The sequence below is a fragment of the Phocoena sinus genome, chromosome 3 (assembly GCF_008692025.1).
Source record: "Phocoena sinus isolate mPhoSin1 chromosome 3, mPhoSin1.pri, whole genome shotgun sequence".
Taxonomy (NCBI): Eukaryota; Metazoa; Chordata; class Mammalia; order Artiodactyla; family Phocoenidae; genus Phocoena; species Phocoena sinus.
Genome location: NC_045765.1, coordinates 109,230,760 through 109,243,992, shown reverse-complemented (window position 1 = coordinate 109,243,992; position 13,233 = coordinate 109,230,760). Strand labels below are relative to the sequence as shown.

The 13,233-nt window shown below is 37.4% G+C and overlaps 1 protein-coding gene across 6 annotated transcripts in view; it reads left to right on the top strand.

The window, feature by feature from the left end:
- Window positions 1-13,233, top strand: part of MSH3 (mutS homolog 3) — a 193,083-nt gene that overhangs the window by 23,058 nt on the left and 156,792 nt on the right. For all 6 annotated transcript variants that reach the window (XM_032628629.1, XM_032628625.1, XM_032628626.1 and 3 more), the window contains one exon: window positions 8,285-8,451. In XM_032628629.1, coding sequence (XP_032484520.1) covers window positions 8,285-8,451 — 167 coding nt within the window. The remainder of the gene's footprint in view (window positions 1-8,284; window positions 8,452-13,233) is intronic.

Sequence of the window (13,233 nt, the reverse complement as noted above, 5' to 3'; positions counted from 1 at the left end):
CTGACTATGGGTTTATCAATGTTACATATCACACAGAGTAGTACATGTTGCAGGTTTTATGACATAGACCATTTCTCTGATTTAAAAAAGCAGAGGGGAATTTATCTGGCTGATAAATTTATTACTTGAACTTCCGTTAATAGCTTTTGTAAAAATTTGGTTGTAGATTGGGAGATAAACTTATATGTGTATGCTAATGTACTTACAGTCCAGCTATCTGGCCACTAGAGAAGGCCTCTGGACTAGAATTAAGGAACTTCCTTGAGCCAAAAATGAGTGATTTTTTTAAAAAGTTATAAAATAATCGAGGAAAAAATGCATAAAACAGAAATTTACAGTGTAATATGGAGACAACCACCCAGGTTAGGAAATACAGCACTGCTCACAGAAGGGCCCCTTCCCTCTGGAGGTAACCATAATCCAGACTTTAAGATAATAATTCCCTTGCTTTTAGATACAGTTTTACGACCTTAAAAAGTATATAAATGTAAATATATTGTATGTATCCTTTTGGGTCTTGCTTCTTTGTTTACCATTTTGTACATGGGATTTATCAGGTATTACATGTGTTACCTTAGTAGTTTTTTTGTTGTCATTGCTACATTGTATTTCATTTTACAGTTTTTTCATTCTTGTGGATTCTTTCCAGTTTTTGCTTGTACAAAGGATACACTGTCAACCTTTTTGCACATGCCTTATACATGTGCCTGAGTTGCTCGAGTATATAGGTAGGGGAGGAATTGCTGAGTTATAGGATGTGGATGTTTTCAGCTTCCTTAGAAAATGCCAGGCAGTTTTCTGGAGAGGCTCTGTCAGTTGACTTTCCACCAGATGTCCATGAGTGTAGGGACTGGTTGTTTTTCCTCCTGTTAGCTCATGCAGTCTGTAACTAGCCCCATGCCTTTCATGATTGTCAGTAGTGAGTACGAGTGTGGCTTGTGGAGTCAGACTATGTGAATCTTGCCTCCACCACTTTATTGCCCCATGACCTTGAGTAAATTACTAAATCTTTTTCTTCTTTTCCAAACTATGATCTTTTCCAGGTTATCTTGGCTATTATTGGCTTGGGGTGATGGAGATGGCTCTTGGTTATCATAGTTGTTTCCCTGGACAGACTATGTACAAGGTGTTTATCAGAGTTTGTTATATTTGATTTTTTTTTGCAAAAATTATACTTTTTTTTCCTTCAACGTTTTTATTGGAGTATAATTGCTCTACATTGGTGCGTTAGCTTCTGCTGTATAACAAAGTGAATTAGCCATATGTATACATATATCCCCATATCCCCTCCCTCTTGCGTCTCCCTCCCACCCTCCCTATCCCACCCCTCTAGGTGGTCACAAAGCACTGAGCTGATCTTCCTGTGCTATGCGGCTGCTTTCCACTAGCTATCTGTTTTACATTTGGTAATGTATATATGTCCATGCCACTCTCTCACCTTGTCCCAGCCCACCCCTCCCTCTCCCCATGTCCTCAAGTATACTCTCCATGCCTACGTCATTATTCCAGTCCTGCCCTTAGGTTTTTCAGAATCTTTTTTTTTTTTGATTCCATATATATGTGTTAGCATACAGTGTTTATTTTTCTTTTTCTGACTTAGTTTACTCTGTATGACAGACTCTAGGTCCATCCACCTCACTACAAATAACTCAATTTTGTTTCTTTTTATGGCTGAGTAATATTCCATTGTATATATGTGCCACATCTTCTTTATCCATTCATCTATTGATGGACACTTAGGTTGCTTCCATGTCCTGGCTATTGTAAATAGTGCTACAATGAACATTGTGGTACATGACTTTTTGAATTATGGTTTTCTCAGGGTATATGCTCAGTAGTGGTATTGCTGGGTCATATGGTAGTTCTATTTTTAGCTTTTTAAGGAACCTCCATACTGTTCTCCCTAGTGGCTGTGTCAATTTACATTCCCACCAACAGTGCAAGAGGGCATTTTTCCACACCCTCTCCAGCATTTATTGTTTGTAGACTTTTTGATGATGGCCCTTCTGACCAGTGTGAGGTGATACCTCATTGTAGTTTTGATTTGCATTTCTCTAATGATTAATGATGTTGAGCATCCTTTCATGTGTATGTTGGCAACCTGTATATCTTTGGAGAAATGTCTATTTAGGTCTTCTGCCCATTTTTGGATTGGGTTGTTTGCTTTTTTGATATTGAGCTGCATAAGCTGCTTGTATATTTTGGAGATTAATCCTTTGTCAGTTGCTTCATTTGCAAATATTTTCTCCCATTCTGAGGGTTGTCTTTTTGTCTTGTTTATGGTTTCCTTTGCTGTGCAAAAGCTTTTAAGTTTCATTAGGTCCCATTTGTTTATTTTTGGTTTTGTTTCCATTTCTCTAGGGGGTGGGTCAAAAAGGATCTTTCTGTGATTTATGTCATAGAGTGTTCTACTTATGTTTTCCTCTAAGAGTTTTATAGTGTCTGGCCTTACATTTAGGTCTTTAATCCAGTTTGAGTTTATTTTTATGTATGGTGTTAGGGAGTGTTCTAATTTCATTCTTTACACGTAGCTGTCCAGTTTTCCCAGCACCACTTATTGAAAAGGCTGTCTTTTCTCCATTGTATATTCTTGCCTGCTTTATCAAAAATAAGGTGACCATATGTGTGTGGGTTTATCTTTGGGCTTTCTATCTTGTTCCATTGATCTATATTTCTGTTTTTATGCCAGTACCATACTGCCTTGATTACTGTAGCTTTGTAGTATAGTCTGAAGTCAAGGAGCCTGATTTCTCCATCTCCATTTTTCTTACTCAAGATTGCTTTGGCTGTTCGGGGTCATTTTTGTTCTGGTTCTGTGAAAAATGCCATTGGTAGTTTGATAGGGACTGCACTAAATCTGTACATTGCTTTGGGTAGTATAGTCATTTTCACAGTGTTGATTCTTCCAATCCAAGAGTAAATCTCCATCTGTTTGTATCATCTTTAATTTCTTTCATCAGTGTCTTATAGTTTTCTGCATACAGGTTTTTTGTCTCCTTAGATAGGTTTATTCCTAGGTATTTTATTTTTTTGTTGTTGCAATGGTAAATGGGAGTCTTTCCTTAATTTCTCTTTCAGATTTGTCATCATTAGTGTATAAGAATGCAAGAGATTTCTGTGCATTATTTTGTATCCTGCTACTTTACCAGATTAATTGATTAGCTCTAGTAGTTTTCTGGTAGCATCTTTGGGATTCTCTATGTATAGTATCATGTCATCTGAAAACAGTGACAGTTTTACTTCTTTTCCAGTTGGATTCCTTTTTTTGGTTTTCGTCTCTGATTGCTGTGGCTAAAACTTCCAAAACTGTGTTGAATAATAGTGGTGAGAGTGGGCAAACTTGTTTTGTTCCTGATCTTAGAGGAAATGGTTTCAGTTTTTCACCATTGAGAACAAGGTTGGCTGTGGGTTTGTCATATATGGCCTTTATTATGTTGGGGTAAGTTCCCTCTATGCCTACTTTCTGGAGGGTTTTTATCATACGTGGGTGTTGAATTTTGTCGAAAGCTTTTTCTGAATCTGTTGAGATGATCATATGGGTTTTCTCCTTCAGTATGATAATATGGTTTATCACATTGATTGATTTGTGTATATTGAAGAATCCTTGTATTCCTGGGATAAGCTCCACTTGATCAGGGTGTATGATCCTTTTAATGTGCTGTTGGATTCTGTTTGCTAGTATGTTGTTGAGGTTTTTTGCATCTATCTTCGTCAGTGATAGATGGCCTGTAGTTTTCTTTCTTTGTGACATCTTTGTCTGGCTTTGGTATCAAGGTGATGGTGGCCTCGTAGAATGAGTTTGGGAGTGTTCCTCCCTCTGCTTTATTTTGGAAGAGTTTCAGAAGGATAGGTGTTAACTCTTCTCTAAATGTTTGCTAGAATTCGCCTGTGAAGCCATCTGGTCCTGGGCTTTTGTTTGTTGGAAGATTTTTAATCACAGTTTCCAATTTCAGTGCTTGTGATTGGTCTGTTTATATTTTCTGTTTTTTCCTGGTTCAGTGTTGGAAGGTTGTGCTTTTCTAAGAATTTGTCCATTTCTTCCAGGTTGGCCATTTTATTGGCATAGAGTTGCTTGTAGTAATCTCTCATGATCCTTTGTATTTCTGCAGTGTCAGTTGTCACTTCTTTTTCATTTCTAATTCTGTTGATTTGAGTCTTCTCCCTTTTTTTCTTGATGAGTCTGGCTAATGGTTTATCAATTCTGTTTATCTTCTCAAAGAACCAGCTTTTAGTTTTATTGATCGTTGCTATTGTTTCCTTCATTTCTTTTTCATTTATTTCTGATCTGATCTTTATGATTTCTCTCCTTCTGCTAACTGTGGGGTTTTTTTGTTCTTCTTTCTCTAATTACTTTAGGTGTAAGTTTAGGTTGTTTATTCGAGATATTTCTTGTTTCTTGAGGTAGGATTGTATTGCTATAAACTTCCCTCTTAGAACTGCTTTTGCTGCATCCCATAGGTTTTGGGTCGTTGTGTTTTCATTGTCATTTGTTTCTAGGTATTCTTTGATTTCCTCTTTGATTTCTTGAGTGATCTCTTGGTTATTTAGTAGTGTATTGTTTAGTCTCCATGTGTTTGTATTTTTTACAGTCTTTTTCCTGTAATTGATATCTAGTTTTATAGCATTGTGTTTGGAAAAGATAATTGACACAATTTCAATTTTCTTAAATTTATCAAGGCTTGATTTGTGACCCAAGATATGATCTATCCTGGAGAATGTTCTATGAGCACTTGAGAATAAAGTGTATTCTGTTGTTTTTGGATGGAATGTGCTATAAATATCATTTAAATCCGTCTTGTTTAATGTGTCATTTAAAGCTTGTGTTTCCTTATTTATTTTCATTTTGGATGATCTGTCCATTGGTGAAAGTAGGGTGTTAAAGTCCCGTACTATGATTGTGTTACTGTTGATTTCCCCTTTTATGACTGTTAGCATATACAGCACCTTATATATTGAGGTGCTCCTATGTTGGGTGCATAAATATTTACAATTGTTATATCTTCTTGGATTGATCCCTTGATCATTATGTAGTGTCCTTCTTTGTCTCTTGTAATAGTCTTTATTTTTTTATTCATTTATTATTTTTGGTTGTGTTGGGTCTTCGTTTCTGTGCGAGGCCTTTCTCTAGTTGCGGCAAGCGGGGGGCCACTCTTCATCGCGGTGTGTGGGCCTCTCACTGTCGCGGCCTGTCTTGTTGCGGAGCACAAGCTCCAGATGCGCAGGCTCAGTAGTTGTGGCTCACGGGCCTAGTTGCTCCGTGGCATGTGGGATCTTCCCAGACCACGGCTCGAACCCATGTCCCCTGCATTGGCAGGCAGATTCTCAACCACTGCGCCACCAGGGAAACCCAGTAGTCTTTATTTTAAAGTCTATTATGTCTGATATGAGAATTGCTACTCCAGCTTTTTTTTGATTTCCATTTGCATGGAATATCTTTTTCCATCCCCTCACTTTCAGTCTGTATATGTCCCTAGGTCTGAAGTGGGTCTCTTGAAGACAGCATATGTACAGGTCTTGTTTTTGTATCCATTCTGCCTGTCTGTGTATTTTGGTTGGAGCATTTAGTCCATTTACATTTAAGGTAATTATTGATATGTATTTTCCTATTACCATTTTCTTAATTGTTTTGGGTTTGTTATTGTAGGTCTTTTCCTTCTCTTGTGTTTCCTGCCTAGAAAAGTTCCTTTAGCATTTGTTGTAAAGCGGATTTGGTAGTGCTGAATTTTCTTAGCTTTTGCTTGTCTGTAAAGGCTTTAATTTCTCTGTTGAACCTGAATGAGATCCCTGCTGGGTAGAGTAATCTTTTTCCTTTTCATCAGTTTAAATATGTCCTGCCACTCCCTTCTGGCTTGCAGAGTTTCTGATGAAAGATCAACTGTTAACCTTATGGGGATTCCCTTGTATGTTATTTGTTGCTTTTCCCTTGCTGCTTTTAATATTTTTTCTTTGTATTTAATTTTTGATAGTTTGATTAATATGTGTCTTGGAGTGTTTCTCTTTGGATTTCTCCTGTATGGGACTCTCTGCGCTTCCTGGGCTTTATTGACTATTTCCTTTCCCATATTAAGGAAATTTTCAACTATAATCTCTTCAAATATTTTCTTAGTCCCTTTCTTTTTCTCTTCTTCTTGTGGGACCCCTATAATTCAAATTATGGTGCATTTAATGTTGTCCCAGAGGTCTCTGAGACTGTCCTCAGTTCTTTTCATTCTTTTTTGTTCATTCTGCTTTGTGGTAGTTATTTCCACTATTTTGTCTTCCAGGTCACTTATCTGTTCTTCTGCCTGAGTTATTCTGCTATTGATTCCTTCTAGAGAATTTTAAATTTCATTTTTTGTGGTGTTCATCATTGTTTGTTTGCTCTTTAGTTCTTCTAGGTCCTTGTTAAACGTTTCTTGTGTTTTCCTCATTCCTCATTCCTGATCCATTTCCAAGAGTTTGTATTATCTTTTCTATCATTACTCTGAATTCTTTTTCAGGTAGACTCTGTATTTCCTCTTCATTTTTTTGCTCTGGTGGGTTTTTACCTTGCTCCTTCACCTGCTGGGTATTTCTCTGTCTTCTCCTTTTGTTTAACTTACTGTGTTTGGGGTGTCCTTTTCCTAGTCTGCAGGTTTGTAGTTCCCGTTGTTTTTGGTGTCTGCCCCCATTGGGTAAGTATGGTTGAGTGGGTTGTGTAGGCTTCCTGGTGGAGGGTACTGGTGCCTGTGTTCTGGTGGGCAGGACCACATCTGGTGGTGTGTTTTGGGGTGTCTGTGAACTTAGTATGAGTTTAGGCAGCCTCTCTGCTAGTGGGTGGGGTCGTGTTTCTGTCTTGCTAGTTGTTTGGCATGGGGTGCCCAGCATTGGAGCTTGCTGGTCATTGAGTGGAGCTGGGTCTTAGCGTTGAGATGGAGATATCTGGGAGAGCTCTCACAGATTGATTTACATGGCGCTGGGAGGTCTCTGATGGACCAATGTCCTGAATTCGGCTCTCCCATGTCAGAGGCTCAGGCCTGACAGCCTGCTGGAGCACCCTGACCCATCAGCCACACGGTTGGAGAAGATGAGCTGTGAGTTGGGTGTCAGCCACTGCCCTGTTGTAGTTCTGTCACAGCTGTCTCCAAAGGTCACCCAGATACATTGGGTTATTCCACCATTCCTCAGAACTTGCATATGCCAGTCTGGGATTTGTAGATGTCCTCCTGTTACTCTTCATTAAAATACCTTGCATTGGTAGTGAGAGATATGCTAATAGTGTTAGTTCTCTTCAGTTTAGAGACTGGGACAGTCTGAGCCTTCATGTGGCCAAGTCAGGAGCAGCTGGCCAGCGGTCCCAAAGTGATAACATGTCAGATTCCAAGAAGGCTTTTGCAACTAGAGAAAGCCCACGTGCCACAACGGAGACCCAATGCAGCCAAAAAAAAATCTTTTTAATTAAAAAATCCAAAAGAATGTGACTCCAATAAAGAAATTAACATGCCAGAAAGAAAAGCTGTGTAGTGGATGCTGTGGTGAGCCACCCAGACCTCACCTTCAGGACAGACATTCCCATCCCCCCTATATTTTTTTTTTTTTTTTTTTTTTTTTTGCGGTACGCGGGCCTCTCACTGCTGTGGCCTCTTCCGCTGCGGAGCACAGGCTCCGGACGCGCAGGCTCAGCGGCCATGGCTCACGGGGCCAGCCGCTCTGCAGCCTGTGGGATCTTCCCGGACCGGGACACGAACCCACGTCCCCTGCATCGGCAGGCGGACTCTCAACCACTGCGCCACCAGGGAAGCCCCCCCCCCTATATTTTTTATTTATTAATTTTATATATTGAAATAGTACCTTACTCCTACTCTGGTGGCCACGTTTCTAGAAACATGTCACTTCTTACTCTCAGTATTGGCAGCCACTATTTGTACAGTACTTTATAGCTTAGAAGGTGTTCATTTGTTTTCTGATTTGACCCTTACAATAACTCTGTGAGGGAAGTAGGCTGGTTTATCCCCAGTTACAGAGGATGACCTTGAGGCCCAGGAGGGTTTAATGACTTGTCACAGTCACTCAGTCCGGTGTGTTAGATCCAGGACTTAGTTGGACTCAGGGTGTCTCTCTAAAATCCCATGTAGCATAGTTTAGATTGGTGAGTCTGACTTCTTATTTAAGAGTCTTGGAAAGCAGACAGGTTTTCAAACATTTTAGAAATGCAGGTACTTACTTGTGAGTGTCGTCTTTACTATTTCCATGTTTATTGATGCTGTGTCATAGTTATAATGGGGAAAAATATATATTTTCTGTGCCATTATATTTTTGTTTTTAGGGGGTGCAGCCCGTCACAGGTGAGGTTGTGTTCGACAGTTTCCAGGACTCTGCTTCCCGTTCAGAGCTAGAAACTCGGATATTATGCCTGCAGCCAGTGGAGCTTCTGCTTCCATCAGACTTGTCAGAGCAAACAGAGATGCTCATCCACAGGACCACAGCTGTTAGGTGAGTTGGCACATTGCTGGAAAGTCATGTTGATTCTGAAACTTAGATCTGATTCCCAAACTGATAATAATAAAGTTGTTAAAAATGATTTTTCTTTATAAAAATATTTCATCAGTAGTAGTGGAAATTCCGAAAAAGAAAACCAAAATGACCCTTAATGTCACCTTAATGAAGGCTTTTAGAAGTTGCTCTTTTTAAAGGGGGCTATGATATTTAATGAAATTATTTGATATTAAAGGGTTTATGATATTAAATGATATTATTTGGTAATTAATCTTCAGTTTCTGCAGGTAATCATTTCTTAGAAAGTTTATATAATTTTGGAAATGCCTTATTTGTGCTGCAAGTTTCAATTTGTGGCTGAGTCCACTAGTTAAATTTATTAGATCTATGGTCACTCCTCTTATTTATGAGGCAGTGTGCTAGGCACGATGGCGTATGGAGGGAGAAGATGTGCTTTTGATATGTGTCTGGCAGAGTTTATAATCCAGCGGGAGAGGCAGATGTGTAGAGAACTAACTGGATTCCCAAAACATGATGTATTGCATGACAGGCATGAAGGTGCCTAGGTGAGAAGATTCTGTACTGTTACCCAAGGAGTTTGGTGGGAGAAGAGACTGAAAAGGAGGGCTGGGGCTCGGGTGAAGAGGACTTTATATATTGAGGAATTTGGACTTTAGACTAGGCCGGAGAGCCCACGAAGATTTATATTTAATAAAATCAGTTGGAAAATCAAATTAATTGATTCAGTGAAGTTCTGTATGTTTCTTTGTTCTTCGAGTTAAATGTTCCTTTTTCATCTGACTTGAAATTCTTTCAAAGTAGCTTTCAAAATATGTTTTTCTGATTGTAACCCTAATCCATATTCATTTAGGAAAAGTTGAGAGTTAAAAAAAACCCATAAAAATAATAAGGTATAACTCAGAGATAACTACTGTTAAACATCTTGGTGTATTATTTCTGTGTATAATCATTTTTTGTTTATAAACTTTGATTCATGTTACAAAATCAGTTTTGTATTGTTTTATTTTAAATTCCCCATGTATTTTTTTACTTTATTATGGAAAATTTCAAACGTATATGAAATTATACTGAATAGTTTAGTGAACCCCATGAATCCATCAACCAGCTTCAGTATTTCTCAACCAGCCAATCTCATTTCATCTATAACTCTATGCTCTCCCTCCCTGGATTATTCATGTGAAGCAAATTCTAGAGAACATCATTGCATCTGCCAATATTTCAGTCAGTATTTATGAAGACAAGATGACTACATAACATTTAGTCATATAAGTGGATCATACAGTAATTTATCTATTCCCCTTTTGTTAGATTGTTTTCATTTTTTTCAGTATTACAAATATTGCTATGATGAATATCCATGCATAGAAATATTTGTGTGCATTTCTGATTATTTCCTTAAGCTAAATTCCTAAAAGTGGAATTAATTGGTTAGAGAGTATAAACATTTAGAAAACTCTTGATTGCTTGCTAGAATTGGTAATATTAATTTACACTTCTACCACTATAGTATAGGCAGGTTGTTTGAGCCCTTGCTAGTATGGGAAGTGATCACTGAAATAATTTCTGCCAATTGGATAGACAAAAAATTCTGCATGAATTCCCCTTATTTTGTTCTTAATCCTTTTCTGACAGTGTTCAAACTTGGATAATTAAAAGTCAGACAAGTAGACTGATAAGGGATGCTGCCTTTGGAGGGCTAAAAAAGTTAATAAAATCTCTAAAGATTTTAAAGATAGTCTTCTAAAACTATATTTCCCATATTTTATATCTTTTTGTTAATTTTCCTTCATACCTGAGTGTATATTTGATTAAATTAGATGTAATTGAGATTAAAATTGATCAGTTGAATCAACACTCTCATTTTTCTGATTTCCACTTATTTTTTTTAGCTTTCATTTATTTATTGTCATAATTTATGATTTATTTTTAGTAGAATACTATGATTCAAACCAGTACTACTGAACAACAGCTAGAAATGAAGACCACGTTAAGATTTTGAAACAGCACATCATTTAGAAATCTTTCACACAAGATATAATGCCCAACAGACAAATGTATAAATTAATGTAGACAACTGGAAATTCTTCAGTTGGCATAGATTATCTATCCCATTTTGGTGGCAAACACTTTTTTAACTAGACAAAATATTTGAGACTATATTATCATATCTCATACTATGATTATTATTCATTCTCAGAAAATTGGATATATTCAATTCCAGCTACAGTATAATCACAGCATTCTAACTAGAAAGTCTTCTCTTTTTTTTAAACATCTTTATTGGAGTATAATTGCTTTACATTGTTGTGTTAGTTTCTGTTGTATAGCAAAGTGGATCAGCTATATATATATATATACATAGATCCCCATATCTCCTCCCTCTTGCATCTCCCTCCCACCCTCCCTATCCCACCCCTCTAGATGGTCACAAAGCACTTATTTTTATAAAACAATAAAGGCAAAATTCAATAAAACATTCCACAAAGACATTGCCAAAATGGAATTTTTTGGCTGGCAAGCCTGGGGATGTTCCTAAATGTTTACTCATCAAATGAGATTCAAAAGCCATTTGGCATACCAAAGATAGTTTGGGTGTCATATGTGGGTTTTACCAAATTTGATGACTGCCTTTGTCTTGTTTTATTTTGTATTTTTCTGGTTAGCATTGAGAGTATGTAATTTTTTCTGTGTTTACTAACCACATGTAATTTTTTATTTTATTCACATAATGGACTAAACAGTCAACAGTTAATCCACGTTTCTGTGTAGTCTAAAGCTGATCCATATCTAGGTATAGAATGGAGCAGTAGAGATTCAAAAGTCAAACGGTCAAGCAGTGTGGTTCTTGTGACATAGGGTTTGGGTTCGAAAATTGGCTTTCCTCGTAGTGACTTTGGTTGAATTACTCAATTGTGTTGTCCTTCAGCTTCCTTTTCTGTAAAATAGAGAAAGTAAGAGTGTTTACCTCATAGGATTGCTGTGAGGATTAAATAAGTTAAAATAAAGGCAAAGTGCTTGAAACAGCACCCAGCATAGAAAGCTCTCTATAGATGGAAGCTGTTCTTTCTGTTATTCCCATCAGCCATTATCTCTCTGAATACTGCCTCTCCCCTCTGCTCCACTAGACCTCCTACTAGAAGTATGTTGGATATTCTACTCTCTGTGCATGGCCCTTTATGGTGTCATCTCCCATCCACAGCTATGATTTTCATGTGGTTTTTGGCCCTTGGGGATTTCCTTTTTTTTTTTGAATCTCTTGAAAAAACATTTTTGATTATATATTAATTCACTATTTCTCTGTATTTTTAGTGTACTGCCTGGACCAATTAAACCTCCATACTTAATGGTAGCATTCCATTATTTTTATGCTTAGAAATATCTCTCCTTATTCTGAAAACACTTACACAATTACTTATATTTTATTTTAGTCGATTTATTATTTAAAAAAAAATTTTACATTCAACTTCTAATTCACTTTTATTTTGCTTTACTGTGTGAAGTGTGGTCCTACCTTAATTTCTCCCTAAATGCTAGTGGGTCCACTTTAACATCCATAAAATTTAGCCTTTATCAACCTGAGATACAGTTCCTAGCCTTGTTTAAAAAAGAAAAAAAAAGTTAGCAATGGGGATCGGGAATGCTTTTTTTTTTTTTTTTTTTTTGCAGTATGTGGGCCTCTCTGTTGTGGCCTCTCCCGTTGCGGAGCACAGGCTCCGGACGCGCACGCTCCGCGGCCATGGCTCACGGGTCCAGCGCTCCGCGGCATGTGGGATCTTCCCGAACTGGGGCACGAACCCATGTCCCCTGCATCGGCAGGCGGACTCTCAACCACTGTGCCACCAGGGAAGCCCGGGAATGCTTTTAATTAGGGTATGAAGAACAGAGCTTGCCAAAACTCTGTTCCATATTTACTACCAGTAAATAACATAGCATTGAATTTTCAAGGAGAAAAGTTTGTTTTGTGTGTCTGGTGGTATCTTCTTTGTTTTAAATAGTGATGGGTAGGTTCTTGAGTCTCAGATTTAGAATTCCTTTTTTTTTTTCTTACACTATAAACCTGAAGTTAAAGCCATCCATTTTTGTCACTTAGTGGTTGATATTTTATTAATACTGAAGACATAATAAAGCTTTGTGAGAAAAGGCAGAATGTTTTGGAATTACAGAATATCCATTTTAAGTACGTATTAGGTTTTTTGTTTTGTTTTGTATTTTTTAACTTTGACCACAAGAGGTCTCCAAAGCATTTCATATACCATGGATAACAATTGAAAGACTACGAAAAGCTTTACTTTTATTTTTATTTGTCTAGATACAGAATTAATTTGTATTGTATGATTTAGAGTAAATAACTATTAGTCAAAGATAGTACTAAGCTAAAGTTATTCTTTCTCAATAATGATAAACTATCAATTTTTCTTCAGTGAATTATCTTTTATAGATAATTTATGTAAAATTTTATAGATCATTTATGTAAAGTGTGTTTATAGATTTCAGTTTGGTTCTTAGGAAATTAGTCTTACTATATTAATTGTTATCTTTTCCATTTGTTGTAAGAATGTATACATTCTTACATTCTCTATAGAGAGAAACAAAGGGAAAGTAATGATTTTAAGCACTGTATTAACTGCAGTTAAGATCACTTTAGCTTAGAGATGTTATATGTTTATAAAACTGGTCAAGGGCTTCCCTGGTGGCACAGTGGTTGAGAGTCAGCCTGCCGGTGCAGGGGACACGGGCTCGTGCCCCGGTCCGGGAAGA